This window comes from Vitis vinifera, chromosome 5 (assembly GCF_030704535.1).
Source record: "Vitis vinifera cultivar Pinot Noir 40024 chromosome 5, ASM3070453v1".
Taxonomy (NCBI): domain Eukaryota; kingdom Viridiplantae; phylum Streptophyta; class Magnoliopsida; order Vitales; family Vitaceae; genus Vitis; species Vitis vinifera.
Window position 1 is genome coordinate 21,621,247 of NC_081809.1, and position 15,201 is coordinate 21,636,447.

Below are 15,201 nucleotides of genomic sequence, written 5' to 3' on the forward strand. Positions count from 1 at the left end.
ATGCTATATTATCCAATGAATAATTGGGAGTTATTCCATTTAATAGGTGTGTGTTAGTCAATTGGATATTTATATATTATTCAATTGATGAGTGGTCGTAAAAAATAATTATTCATTATATTATGATAACAAAGTTTTTAATTGTATGTTTTATATATAAAACGATATAATAACTTTAGGATATAGTTTTTATTTATGAGATATTAAAAATTATTTTTTTTTACAAGGTTCTTTAAGAAATCTCAATTTTTTTGAAAAAAAAATAGCAAATTTTTAAATAGACAATTGTTCAAAAGTGACAACAATTTTTTCAAGTTCAGAAATGTACCGTTGATGGCCTATCAACTTGTACTTATCATCATATATGGGCCCCACGTCATTTATTAACTTGTACTTATCATGAGCCCCACATCATTGACAATCTCAATTTATTTATAAATAATATAGAAAACATATTCAAAAGTAAAATTGTCTTCTAAAAGAGTGAACCTTCATAGTCATTATTTTTTCCGGCCCACCCTTTTGGGTAATTCTCCCTAGAAAATATAGTATTTTCATATAACAGTTTTAGTTTTTTTATTTATTAGTTTCACTTGTTTTCTAATAATTATTTTAAAAAGCGATTATAGAAACATGTAAAATGATTTAAAATAAGATAATAAATATAAAAATTATTTTTAAAACATATTTAAAAATATTAAAAATGAGTAAAAAATATATAGGTTTTCAAACATATTTTTGTTTTATAAAATATTAAAAAATATTTTTTAAAAAGGTTGTTAAAAACAATTTTTTATAATTGTTTTCCAAAATAATTACTACACTCAAACTTTATTTTTCAAGTACGAGATAAATTAAAAATATTTCCTAAAATTAACCTCGCGTAAATGCCAATAAATTTCTTTCAAATTTAATTTTGACATTTTCCAAAATTAATTTCGAATGAGCTTGTTGAAGAAGCAACTTCCACTAGGGGGCATTTTGGTGTGGACCAGTCAGACAAATCCTATTTGGAATTCTTCTTAGAGAAGCCAAAAAGTGAATAGTCGCGGGAAAGCTCTTCTTCTCTCTCTAATTCGAAAGCAACAAGTATCTGAAGATGGATTTGGACCCAGATGATATTTTCAAGGACGACGAAGACGACCCAGATAATGACCTGGTTGGTTTTTTTGTTCATCTGTCCCCAACAAGCTTTTTAACCTTACAACTTCCAGATGCATTTCAATTTTTTGTATGGGACTTTGGGTGAGTGTCTGAATCTTGAATTCTTGTTTAGGAAAAAGCATCGACCAAAGAGTTTGTGGTTTATCTTGTGGATGCTTCGCCCAAAATGTTCAGCACCACTTTTCAAGGGGTAAGTTTCTTTTAGCTGCATTCATTTGGATTTTGCAGTGTACTTTGTTTGTTTACCTGGAAAATGTTTCAAGGCAGTGTTTTAGATCAGAGTTTGGGACTGGTCAGATTTATTGATAAATGAAAGGAAAAAAAAAAAGAAAGAAGAGTGAGAGAAGGTGTGGGAGGGAAAATGCTTGAAGGGTTTATAAGCGAACCAAAAATATGTATCGAACTAACATGCATTACATAATCATGAAACATCTTAATGTTGCAGGGGTTCTATTTGAGGATTGTGAGGTGTTTACTGTTAGCTTGTGCATGTTATGTAGTTGGTGAAGTGTCACTTAGTCACTTCTAGGAGAAATGGATTGTGCATGTTACATATTTGATGCAATGCCTCTTAGTCCTTTCTAGGAAAGCCTATTATTTGTTGCAAAATGATACTTGTTTAATTTTCTTTCTTCTCTATCAAACAACTTTCTACCCCATGCAAAATAGTTCAAGCAAGCTCCTAGGTCAATGCATGCAAATAGCATATGAAATCTGAGGATGATTGAATCTGTTTGATCTATCTATTTGATATAATGTTATTCAGTCTAATTTGTCATCTGGTTGTTGCACTGGAGCTTCTGTACTAATGGAAGACATGCTACATCACTGTGCATAAAAAGGTTGACTGTTAGTTGCTTTGATTTGCTTGCCATTTGATTAATTGGTCAAAATGCTTTGGCTTAATAAGAAAAACAGAAGAAGATACTCTCCTGGTTGGCTTTTTAGTTGAATAAATCCATATCAATGTGCTCCTTTAGGGAGAAGTATTCAGATGTTTTATAACTTCATGGACGAAATGTGAATGACGCATCTTTATTTTTCAATATTTTCAGGAAGATCAAAAGGATGAAACTCCTTTTCATGCTGCCGTTAGCTGTATTTCCCAGTCACTGAAGACTCAAATCATCAATAACTCTAATGATGAAGTAGCAATATGCTTCTTCAACACTGTAAGCTGGTGACCTTGTGATGAATTGAAATGTTTATTTGCCTGGATTCATTCAACAAGATGCTTTACTGATGTCTTTTCAAAATATGGTTATCTAGCTTTTCCTTTTCTTCCTTTTGGTTTTTGTTTAAATGACTTGTGCTTCCTTTCTTGAATCCTACAATGTTGTGTTAAGTGATAATTTATGTGAAGTCTCTAAATTTGCAATTTCAATGGCTGAAGCACAAGCTATACCTTGCTTGCTTTTTCCATTTCATTCTTCACTTACTTGAAAGCATTCAGGGATCTCAATCCATGAATTATGTTCACTTAGATATGTCTCTTCTAGTTTGATAGTCCATTCATCATCTAATTCCATATGCAAGAGCTAAAATGAATTCTAACTCTCCCTCTTTATTTGCATTGGCTGAAAGTTGATATTACGCTTCACAAAGACTAACAGCTTTACTATTGTTGCTCTAAGAGGTTTCTTTTTCTGGAATGCAAATGATCTAAAGTAATCTGATTTCATCACATCTCATGGTGCTACAGAAAAGACAGAGTGCCAGTATAGTTAGCCTTGGAAACCCCATTCATAAACTACCATAATTTTCTGTCCACAATGCTAAAGAACACATTGATAGTTAAGTCCAAAGCATGTAATAAGATTAAAGTTATAGTACACAATTCATGAATTGACAGTTTGTGAGATATACTGGGTTTCTTCTTACTTGTTGTGACAGTAATCATATTAATACCAAGCATGCCTTTGGCTGTATGAAACCTGTCTGCTTAGGCATTTGTCTTAAGCCTCTTTCAATAGATGGTCAAATCCTTATAATAGCCTTGTACAATCCTAATTCAATTTCAGTATCTGGGTTGGTGTTGGGATCATAGTAAAAACAAAGAGGAAAAAAGCAAACTAAATCAATTTTGAGCTTCAAAACTCAAATTGGTATAAAATTAAAGTTATGAGAAGGAATAAACTTCAGTATGTTATGTGCCGGAGGCCAGGCAGTTTAGTGATCATCCCATGAAGATGCTAGTCATGGGCAAGATTCTATAGATGAGGAAGGGGACTTGCAAGTTGTTTTATGTTCCATTAATATGTAGCTAGATGTTGTGTAAATCCGGCTGGGATGATGATGAAGCTGTGAAGTGGGAGGTTTAGAACAGGAGGATGTAATGGATTGATCCTTAGTAAGATTTTGAGATTTGGTAATTCTTGGGTTTCTCTTCTAAGCAGGAGATGAAGTTATGAGAGCTTCTAAGGCCATTGGAAAAAAAGAGTCACAAAGAGGGAATTTTGCAAAAGGGATGAGGTTTAGCTCTAAGAAAGGAAGGCAATTGAGAAAGTTATGTCATTGTTTAACTATGAGGGAAGGTAAACTAGGAGTAGTAGGGGTAGAGAGAGAATTTTAAGGGGGAGGGGGCATATGGTCTTATGGAGCTATATGTCACAAGATGCTTCAAATGACCCACCCCATGGGCTTATATAGGAGGTGGGAGGCTTCTAGAGACCCTTGGAGGCATCTACACTTAGCTACAAATTGGAAGAGTATGGAAGCTTCTAGAGAGGGCTAGAGATGTCCACACATCTCTACACTTGGCTAGGAGAGCATTGGAATAGTGTGGGGTGGTTCTAGAATCTTCCAAAGTCATCTTGTAGATACCCTTGTACATAGACTAGTGTAGGGGCTTCTAGATTATTCTTGAGTTGTAAGGAACCCTCCAAGGTTCCAGAGAATTCCATTGGTGCCTATAAATAGGTGAGACCCTCATTTGGCCAAGACACCACCCAAATCACTTCCTAACCAAGCAAGTGAGTTCCCAAAAGCGCTTGTAAAGCTTCCTTTGAGCAATAAAAGTTTCCATTTTTCAAGAGTTGCCTACTACGTCTTCTAAAGCTTCCGAGTTGTGAGCATCTTAGCCTAATAAGTTAAGCATTGGGAGTAAGGCCGACTTAGCAAGATCAAGTGTCTTGACTTGTCTAAGTGTCGCACGAGCTTAGGAAAAGACTAAGTCCGTGACATATATGTCTTATCTTGGAATGTTGAAGAGCGAACCAATGCTTCAGGGATGGACAGGTCAAGGTGGTTTGCTTTCAGGAGAATAAAATGTAAGTACGTGTTTATAGAGGGTGTGAATTTGGGAATCTACCTATTTTTTTTTTATTGGGAATTATTAGGAACTTGTGTGTCTGTGGATGGTGTCATTTTGGCATGGGAAAAGGGTGATGGTTGGGTTGGGGAATAAAGGTGGCTGCCTACTAAGTATAATGCAAATTCAGAGTAGTAGATGATGGTTTTGGAGCTGTGTTTATAAAGGTCAATTGGTTAGTGGATGGGAGGGGAAAAGGAGATTTTTGGGAGGAACCTTGGTGGTTAGTCTATGATTCAATTTCTTTCGTTCTTTCTTTCTATCTTTTTTTTTTTTTTTTTTTAAATATACATAGTTTGATTTTGTGGGTGGGGGTTGAGGGAAGGGTAGGAGGAGATCATTGAGTATTGGGAGGGTTAATATGGTTCAGTTCCTCTTTGCAAGTCTAAGTTGCAATAGAATCTCAGCCAAGATGGGAAGGATTTCTTTGGTTTTTCTTAGCAGTATTTCTTATGGAATGAGGAGCACATAGGTCAACAACCAGGAAAGCTAGTATGTCTTCTTGGGTGTGCTTCATTTTTATTCTTTTCTCTCTACTTAGGTCTTCCTTTTAGGACCCCCTAAAGCTCTATAGTGTGGGATTTTTTGTTGGAGAGGAGAAGAGGCTGGCTATGTGTTAAAGGCAGGATCTCTTGAAGAGGGAACTTACTTTGATTGAAAAGTATGTTTCATGTCTCTTCTAGGCTTTCAGGACCATTAATTTAGAATAATTCAAGGAGGCTTTTCTTCTTCTTCTTGGTGGGGTAGGCTGGGAGATGAAAAGAAGATGCACCTAATTTATTGGAAGATGACTTGTGAGCCTATAGAAAAAGGTGTGTTGGGTTGCCAAAGGATGAAGAAAGTGAATAGGGTCTTACTATGCATATGGTTGAAGAGATTTGCTATGGAAAAGGATAGTTAAAGGAGATGGCATTGAGGAACTATAGAACGAGTGTGGTGGATTGTGGTTCAGAATAGTTATGGAATCTTCTGCTGTGGGGATGTGGAAGGGGACAAGTAAAGGTTGGGTGGAGTTGTTCACACACCAAAAAGTGCAGAATGGATGGCAAGTTCATTTCTGGGATAATGATTGGTGCAAAGAGGAAACCTTGAGAGTGAGGGTGGCAGATTACTAGGCATGGGGGGTAAGGTATGGCCAGTGAAATTTGACCTTTGTCTCTATGTTCAAGATTGAGAAATAGAGGAAGTGCTCTCTTTTATGAAATTTCTGCTAAATAGCCTGTGCAGCTTTTGTTCAGTTTGCTTGTGAGACAAGGATTATGGTTACTTTTGAAGTTCTTGAATATGGATTTGAGTGATCAAGCTTTAAAACTATATTCTATTTGTTATTTGGTTCAATCCCAAATAGAACCAATCCTTACTCTCTGTTTTGTTTGCAGAGGGAAAAGAAGAATTTGCAGGACTTGAATGGAGTTTTTGTATTTAATGTTGCTGAAAGGGAGTACTTGGACAGGCCTACTGCTAGGCTAATAAAAGAATTTGATCGTATAGAAGGTAAGCTTGGGTGCTTGGGGTTGTTTTTTTTCTTTTTTTCTTTTTTAGCAATTTCTGTTTTATGGTGATATTTGCTGAATCTTTAATCACAGTAAGCATTTTTTGTTTATGCAGGACTCTCCTACTTTTTAAAATTATACTATTTGGTGAATTTTACATGCTCATGTTTTTAAACTCACATAAAGCTTAATGTATTTTTTCCACTCCTGGGGATATTAAGTTCCATTCAAGATTAACATTGACCATTTTACTACTACTCAGTGCTTTGAAATCATAAGACAACTTCTATCTATTTCTTTATCAGATAAGAAAATATCTTGAACGAGTTTGTCGACATTTGTTTGTTTTGTTTCTGTCAAATCTTCCTTTTAAGAAGAATTGCTTTATGGCATAGTGGTTTCAAATTTACAAATGATAATGTCATTCTGACTTCATAGTTCATCCTTCTACAGCAGTCATAGATAGGGTAATTGTTGTAACAGTTATATCCTAGTGTTATCTCCATGAGGGAGTTTATTTATGGGATCAGGCATGCATGAATCTATGAACTTTAAGCTGGGTTGTAATTGTTTTTGGATCATAGATGACATTTAGAGGATGCAAATCGAAGTTGCTAACATTCTGACAAAGCCAATCAAAGATTGGTTGTTCAATAATGTGTCTGATCCAATTCATTCACAATATGCAAACCCTATTTCTCCCTTTTCAATATTCATCATTCGACCAACAATGAAAATTCAATCACTTGAGTTTCCAGGTTCAAGTCTCAATGGGGACAAAAATTGACCTATTGGGGAAAAAAATTCAATCACCTAATTTACATAGGTTAATACATATGCATGTGTAATCTTAGCTAAAAATTGCCTCAAAATTGAGCCAGAAGAATAAACTGGATAGACACACAAAAAAAAAAATGAAAGAACATTTTTAAGTATACAAGTCACTGAAAAATCAGGACAGAAAAAGTTAGCAAGCGCACAAATAGCACATCCAGAAGTGGAGAATTAATGAAAATGGCACCCAAAAAAAAAAAAATCATTGTTTTGACAACGAAAGGAAGAACTCCTGTCAATGAAGGTCATAAAAAACCTAAGTACAAAGAGAGAACAGCAGTAAGTGGTGGAACTGCCTCCACTGGTGAATATAAGATACACATGATTGATATCCTAATGATACACAAGAGGAAAAAATCACTACTCTACTGTGCAAACCCTTGGGATTGGTAAAATGATACAAACTCTCTCTGGTATAGAATTGCTAGTTGTTCAAAATATTATTTTGGTAAACAGGTTGACATAGGCATGAAATCTTTGGAAAACCAAGTAAACTGTAATTTGAGCAAGGTGGGACTTACAGGGGCAATTATGGTCTTAGGAATCTATGAATTAGTATTATCAAAGAGTGAAGGAGAAAAATTATTGTTTATTAATGCCTTATTTGTGAAGGATACTTATTGAATGAAATTGTTGCCTCATAAGTAAACTGTTGCCATGCAGAATTGTTCATGAAAGAAATTGGGAGTCAGTATGGTATCATGTCTGGATCTCGCGAAAATTCTCTTTACAATGCTCTCTGGGCGGCACAAGCGTTGCTGCGTAAAGGGTGATGCTACATTTATTTTTCTTTCATTCCCTGCTTGGTTCTTTCTCTTTTCCATTTTTTCCTTTCTTACTTTAAAAAAATGACTTCCTCTTGTATCCTAAGACACATATATATGGCCTTTTGCATAAATTGGCAATGAAATATTTCAGGTCTGCAAAGACAGCTGATAAGCGAATACTCTTGTTTACGAATGAAGACGACCCTTTTGGGAGTATCACAGGGGCAACAAAAATGGATATGACAAGAACCACGTTGCAACGGGCTAAAGTACTGATTAATTTATGCATTAGTTGCACATACTTAATAATTCCATGCCTTCTTGTATAAGGAAATTTCATTTTTTAGATGGAGCCACTTGTTCAATTTTTCAGGATACACAAGATCTTGGCATCTCAATTGAACTCCTCCCCTTGAGTTGCCCTGACGAGGAATTTAATGTTTCTGCTTTTTATGCTGTACGTCCATCATGTCTGAAAACCTTTTATTATTGATTAGATTAATTTGCACCAGTAAACCACTTTCACATGTCTGTCTTTTAGGATTTAATAGGATTGGAAGGTGATGACCTTGCTCTATTTATGCCCTCAGTAGGGGACAAGTAAGTGTTTCTTTCTAAATTTTCTCTTAAGATATTTCACTTTGCGACTAAAAGGACCATTGTTTGCGTTTTATGTTTTTTTTTAACAGGCAAATCAGAGTTTATATGCATTGCAAACATTTGTTCCTTTTGACAAATTTTTCATTTTTATATCAATGAAGTAACTTGATGTGAAAAACCACCTTATCAGATTCAGTATGCTTTGATGGTTATGGTTAAGTATCTTCCAGGCATGGACCAATATTCCCGATCATTTTCAGGTTGAAATTTCATGTTCAATGCTAAATGGGTGTTTGAATGCTATATGTAACAGCCTGAATTTGGGAATGCTGTCTTGCCTGCTGGCATGCAAGAAAAGCTAACATATCACTAGGGTATAGAAGTTCAACCAAGATGTAAATATCTGGCTTTTTACATGAACTGTAACCTTGAGTTCATGAGTTAATGACAACATCAGCACAGATAGAAAATGAAATTCTTGTCTATCCTCTACTTGACCTGAAGTTTCCCTAGCATGCAACTTGGATTATGACCTCTGAGTCTTTGACCAGATTCTAAACTCAAGTGACAGTAGTTTCTGAAATTATAAGTTTTCCAATTTCAGATTGACAGACATGAAAAATCAGCTGAGAAAGCGTATGTTTAAGAAGCGTGTGGTTAGAAGAATCACATTTTCAATTGTCAAAGGCCTATCTATTGAACTGAATACATATGCTTTGATCCGTCCGACTGTTCCTGGTATATCTCACCATTTGCCAAGTTTCAGTTATTCACTACAAGCCATCTTCTTGCATCTTTTGTATGTTGTTAAATATTTGTTTCCATGATTTCTTTTCATAGGGACAATTACCTGGCTTGACTCTATCACCAACCTTCCTTTAAAGGTACCACTGCTTTGTGACATTATATGTCTTCTATCCTGTGTATACATGCATATGGTTAAAACTTTTTATATGGTATTAGTACTCAATAGGGTGTTTGGTTTGCTAATATCTAAGCTTGGGAATGGGAATGCTATGGATGTAGATCTTCCAGTTCCCTCATTTGACTATTATCAGAATTTTGAGACCCCCTGCCCAAAGTTCATGTGCATTTTAACGTTTGATTACCCTCTAAAAGTTAGATTATTATAAATGAGGGTATTTGAAATGGACACACTTGCCCTCTTTCTTTTCTTTTTTTATTTTCCTAAGAATGAGAATAAAAATACCAAAGCAGCTATAGGTAAGAGATGTCACACCCAATCTGGGAGGATATGGTATTCCAGGAAATTAAAGTTGTCAAGGTTACGTGTTTCCCAGACTGGATCACTTTATATCTAAGAATGAGATACTCATTACCTAGTCAAAATACACATCAAACAAACACAGCCTCAGGGTATTGCAGACTAATGATGGCAATTTATAAGTTTATGTAGGTTTGGCAGTGATATTCAGTATTTCGCTTTTAAAGGCCCATATTATCCATCAGTTTGATGCTTCTGTAGTTTTGGAAAAAGTGGTTCACGTAGGAATTATTTTTTGTTATAGAATCACAGTATACCTTTCCAGCCAAATGATTCTCAAAGTGGCTGGCAAATCATAGCACCAGATCAATTGTCTCTAAGTTTACCCTGGAAAGAAAAAAGTGGCGTTGGAATATATTTTGGAGCTATCTCAAAAAGGCTAAACTAGAGAGAATAGCTTTTGACAAAGCTCAGATGGTTATTTTTTTCCCATTTCTAATATTTTTTTAAGACCTTGGCATTGCATTGCAATATTAATGTATTATTTATAGATGAAGTTAATGATACATATTTGCTCTGGTTGATTCCTACTTATCAAACTAATTCTGAATTGGTGCTTCATTCATTGTTCCAGAAAAATTATTGTTTTAGATAGGGTTCGCATGCTGCAAGAACTAGTTGTAACTTAAACTTCTGCAATATTCACTTGATGCAGACAGAGAGATCTTTCATCTGTGCAGATACTGGGGCTTTGGTTCAACCAACTAAACGTTTTCATCCTTATAAAAAGTAAATTTATTTTCTTTATAATGCTCCTTTTTAGTTCTCTTAATTGATTTAAAATATTCCCTTTTTTTAAGAAATCCTTCACCAGTTTGACTTTGCAATATTCCCTTTTTAGTTCTTATATGTATATAGAAATCTTCAGTATTTATAAATTTAACTATTGACATTGTATTGTTTTTTTTTTTTTTTTTTAAATTGAGCTTACTCTTTTTCATTTGCTTTTCAGTAAAAATGTTAAGTTTACAACAGAAGAGCTATCAGAAGTGAAAAGAATTTCAACTGGACATCTTCGCCTTCTAGGATTCAAACCTTTGAGTTGCTTAAAAGATTACCACAACTTGAGGCCATCAACATTCGTTTTTCCTACTGACAAGGTTACTCTGACTTGCTTTTGTTTTGCTTCTTGTTTTCATTCTACTTTTTTTCCCCCTTTCAAGGATCTATCACAATATTGAGTTGCTAAGGTATTTGCTGATGGCTTGATGTGATCATTTAATTTAGTGACTAAGTGATAACACTTCTTATATTTGTTTTCTCACAAGTTGATGTGATACATATTAATCTCTGTCTCTGTCTGTCTGTTTGTCTGTCTATTTATGTGTTTATGTAATCAAGATAACAAAAAGGCATATGGATCCCCACCTTTAAACATGAAATTCAGCTGCAGTTGCTTAAATTCATATCCTTTGTCAGGCAAGCATTTGTACAGGTGACTTATTTTAAGCCTGATGCTTCATTGGGAACAGTTCTCGAGTGAATAAAATATTTTGACTTCTGTGATGCTTCTATTACTCCAGTGGATGCAAGTTTGTAACTTTTGTTTCTTTTCAAGAACATCTCTCTCCAACAACACATGAATAATTTCTCCTTTCACAATATTTAACAAGAGAGCAGATGAGGATCCAATTTGCCCCCTGGACATGAAAATCAGCATCCAAGATCCATTGATGACACTGGAAAGTGTCAAGGTAAATGCTCAGTGTATTCTAAAGAAGCTAAAGGACTCTGCAGAAAAAGAGCCCATAGATTTGAAGTGGATAAAAAATAAGATCTCCCTCTAACATAAACTAATCTGGTGTAATCTTGTCAACCTCACTGATATTTTGGGATGTGCCATGCTTCTCATTATCCAAGATATCAAGTTAGTTTTGGCATGAAGGCTGTCCCCTCCAAATTATATTTACCATTTTAGTTTTTATCAAAAGAAATAAGTGGTTATGGATCAGATGGCTCCATACAGTCATAATCCACATAACATCTATAGAAGAGTGGGGGAAGGTTGAAAATGGACTGGTGTAAAGTTCTGAGTGGTTACAAGGTAGCAGTGTTTACGCAACATCTTTTCTTGTTACATAAAAAATTTCCCAGGTTGTTTAATGTTGATTATATGTAGCACTTCTTTGTGTTCCACCACTTGATGGTGAAAAATAATTATATCTACCTTTTCCAAATTTTTCATACATTGGCAGCTCAGTAAGTATTATTGTACTTAGGACAACACCTTGGCAACCAACAACAGCAACCTCACTGAGATAGTTTGTCTTACTATTTTTACATATATTTTAATATTTTCCAGAGCTAACTCTTCTTTTGTTTGTTATTCAATGCAGGAAGTGGTTGGTAGTACTTGCATTTTTATTGCCCTCCATAGATCCATGTTAAGGCTTAAACGGTTGGTAGTCTACATGTGTATTCTCATGTGCTAGTATATTACTCAGGCTTATCCACTGCATTAACATTTGTCATGTTTATTCCCACGCCTTATACTTCAGTTGTGGAACAGTTTCATCATCATGATAACCATGTGTTGTTCGTTTCAATTTTCAGGTGTTCTTTGTACAGAGAATAGTTGTTTTGCACTATAACTTTTCTACTTAGTTGATGCCTGGTTAAAATTCTAAAACACAGTGCCTTTAATTTTCTTTTTTTTTTCTTTCCATCAATTGACCAGAGGGATGAAACTGAAGATTAAAAGTGATAAAATCCATGTTTCTGATCAAAAAAGAAAAAAAGTGATAAAATCAAGAGGTGATGTACTCCATCCCTCATGCTTTTCAATTATGTTTTTTTTTTTTTTTTCCAAAAACAACTCCTTGCAGATTTTCTTTCGTCTTTCTGTTTATTTTTATTTTTCTGTCTCTTTTCTACAACATATTTTTAGCCATCATGTTCACTTACACCAGCATAAGTGCTAGAGCTCATGCTTATTTTTCTTTTTTGCCTGGCCTACTGTTTGACTACACGTATTATTACAATTATTTTTTATTCTTAACTTCTCAAACATGTTTCATGCTGGATGGCATTTGAAGCTAGTATCCATGACAATTCTGAAAGATTGTCTGGACGCACTATAATTAGCAATTAGCCTGTTGCTTGTGCATCCTGTTCTTTCTTGGAGGTACATTACATACTGCTGCTTACTTTGAAATAGTATATCATAGTTATAATTTTGAGATTTCCATGTTTCTTCAGTTTTGCAGTTGCATTTTATGGCGGTTCAGCTCATCCTCAATTGGTTGCCCTTGTTGCACAAGTAAGATGCCAACTTTAGTCAGAACTGGTGAAAAAAGTGGTGATATGCTAAAAATTCTAGAATTCATCAGTGTATTGAAATTATATAAAATCTTCTATCCACTCATTTATCTGAAATCAGCATCAACCAATAATGATGGGGTACAAAGGATGAAATGATGTGGTTTAGTCAATCTGAAAGTCCGAGTAAAATTGTAATTGTTATTTTCATGTTTCTAAGTTATTCTTTACATTTTGCACTTATGATAAAACTCTAATTTTGATGAAACTGCAGGATGAGATCATTGCTGGTGGTGTTCAGGTTGAGCCACCAGGCATGCATATGATATATCTTCCATATTCTGATGATATCAGACACATCGAAGAGGCAAGAGAGAACTTTGAGTTGGTTAAAGATGCTCTTCAGTAAGACTGACTTTATAACTAAGGAATTCAATTACATTTTGCAGCTTCATTCGGATATAACTGTCCCAACACCTCGAGCAACTGATGATCAAATAAAAAAGGCCACTGCTTTAATGAGGCGCATAGACTTGAAGGATTTTTCAGTATGCCAATTTGCCAATCCGGGTAAAATCATCATATTCTGCATTGCTAATTGTAGCTTAAAAATAAGATGGTTTCTTTGCATATGGTGTGCGATTCTCTTGTGATGGCTGTTTACTGTGTATCTAACTTATCTGCCTACTTCTGAAGTTCCCTAGAAACAAAAATTGTACCAAAAAAATAAAAAAAACAAACAAAAAAAAAGGTGGCTTTTTTTGGTCTGTAAATTTTTTTTATCCCTAGGGAAGATCTCTGCAATGGTAAATTATATGACTTTTGAGAGTGTCTATTTTGCAGTTAGAAGTCTCACTTCTTGCAAAACTACCATTGAAACTCACCTGTAGACCCCATTTTCTGGAAAACAAAAAAAATAGGTTTGTAATTTTGAATTTGCCTATTGACATAAACCTTATGGAAATCTCAGTGTGGATAAGTTATTATACTTTACAACATTTTTATTAATTTTTGAATGATGAAACATGATAATTTATCCACTTGCAGATATATTATGCTACCTTCATCTTGGTCAATTCTGAAACTACATCATTCTCTTCAACTCTGGACCACAAAGAACAATTGATTGATCTGAGAAACTCAAGGGTTGATTCTGTCATACTGTCAACATCCCTGGATATATTGATCTTCACAATACTCTAGGATTTGTTAATACACTCACTTGTACTCAAGCTTCAGTCTTTGGAATTGATGTCCTTGTGGATTTAATGAATATAATGATTTTTGTTTAAATGAAATGGGAAATGGAATGCCGGGTTGATTTCTATCTGAATTTTCACTTTTGATTCTCAGTATGTAACAGAGTAACTTCCTGCAGCCTTGCAGAGACATTATGCAGTGCTACAGGCTCTAGCCCTGGAAGAAGATGAGATGCCTGAAATCAAAGACGAAACTCTTCCAGATGAGGAAGGGATGGCTAGGTAAATGGAAGCATCTCTACTTGCCACATCTTTTCTATCCACCACTCTTTTTGCTTTTGTCCACTGCCCTTGATTTTTGAAGAAATTTTGTTTTTATGGATTTCCAAGTTGAAGCAATGTCCATTATGTGTGTGGCCTACAGACCAGGAGTTGTCAATGCATTGGAAGAATTCAAGAAGTCTGTCTATGGGGAAAACTACAATGAAGAAGATGAAGGTCATGGAAAAGCAAGTGATGCCTCCAAAAAACGAAAAGCTGTTGCTGAAAATGCTGTTAAGGAATCAGCAAAATATGACTGGGCTGACCTTGCAGACAATGGAAGGGTAAAATGCAATGTGCTTGTTTTTTGTGTTGCAATTTGGTATTGAATTTTGTCGCTTGAGTGAAGTGAAATAAATTGAACCAAAATGAGATTTAGTGGTACAGCCACACTGAATTGGGATTAAAATAAAATCCAAAAATCAGCTTAAGTTTGATGCTATCTGGATGGTGTATAATTCATGCATGTTTTGCAGTTGAAAGATTTGACGACAGTGGAGTTGAAGTACTACCTGACGGCGCATAACCTTGCAGTTGGTGGAAAGAAGGAAGTTTTGATCAGCAGGATCTTAACTCACATGGGAAAATGAGGTGCTGCTTTCAGGCTGATCAATTTTGCCCCCAGCAGAGTAAGCTTTTGGTGAACAAGGGGAGAAAACAAAACCCACTAGTTTTGCTTGTAACTTTAGCTCAACCTTTGCACTTTGGGTTTTGGAATCATGTTTCTGAGAACTCACAGGGTTCTTCCTGGTGATGATAGCAAAATTAGCAATTGATTTGGAATTATGTTGTATGGAATTCCAAATCACAAAACTGTTCATCAAATTCAGTTCCTAAAAGGGGTGGAAGACCTAATTTTATGGTTCAAAAATTTGCCCTTTTCCGCAAATGAATCAAAGTAAATCTTGAGAACCAAATCATGGAGTCTCAAGCAAAATGGCCTGTGTTTGGACTTTTGCTTCCAAATTGG

The 15,201-nt window shown here is 35.0% G+C and overlaps 1 protein-coding gene across 3 annotated transcripts; it reads left to right on the plus strand.

The window, feature by feature from the left end:
* The first annotated feature begins 960 nt into the window (after positions 1-960).
* LOC100265198 (ATP-dependent DNA helicase 2 subunit KU70) lies at positions 961-15,120 on the plus strand. Of its 3 annotated transcripts, XM_002267839.5 has the most exons (19): positions 964-1,159; positions 1,277-1,354; positions 2,220-2,336; positions 5,854-5,968; positions 7,465-7,570; positions 7,720-7,837; positions 7,942-8,025; positions 8,110-8,168; positions 8,773-8,906; positions 9,009-9,052; positions 10,109-10,182; positions 10,406-10,553; positions 11,790-11,851; positions 12,652-12,712; positions 12,986-13,078; positions 13,161-13,281; positions 14,090-14,192; positions 14,335-14,515; positions 14,708-15,120. In XM_002267839.5, exons 1-19 carry the CDS (start codon positions 1,100-1,102, stop codon positions 14,819-14,821), a joined length of 1,872 nt encoding a protein of 623 aa, XP_002267875.1. In that variant the 5' UTR covers positions 964-1,099; the 3' UTR covers positions 14,822-15,120. The 3 variants fall into 3 exon arrangements, 2 of the variants coding, with proteins under 2 accessions (XP_010650420.1, XP_002267875.1); XR_002030178.2 differs by lacking the exon at positions 14,708-15,120 and having other exon boundaries at positions 961-1,159; positions 14,065-14,192; positions 14,335-14,446; XM_010652118.3 differs by lacking the exons at positions 14,090-14,192; positions 14,335-14,515; positions 14,708-15,120 and adding an exon at positions 13,759-14,043 and having other exon boundaries at positions 961-1,159.
* Positions 15,121-15,201: the final 81 nt, after the last annotated feature.

What these genes read in the sequence shown, in the direction of transcription:
- LOC100265198 (XM_002267839.5), top strand. Translation starts at nt 1,100, where the DNA reads ATGGATTTGGACCCAGATGATATTTTCAAGGACGACGAAGACGACCCA. An exon ending in CCACGTTGCAACGGGCTAAA is followed by an intron (nt 7,838 to 7,941) that starts GTACTGATTAAT and finishes TCAATTTTTCAG; the next exon opens with GATACACAAGATCTTGGCAT. An exon ending in CGTTTTCATCCTTATAAAAA is followed by an intron (nt 10,183 to 10,405) that starts GTAAATTTATTT and finishes TTTGCTTTTCAG; the next exon opens with TAAAAATGTTAAGTTTACAA.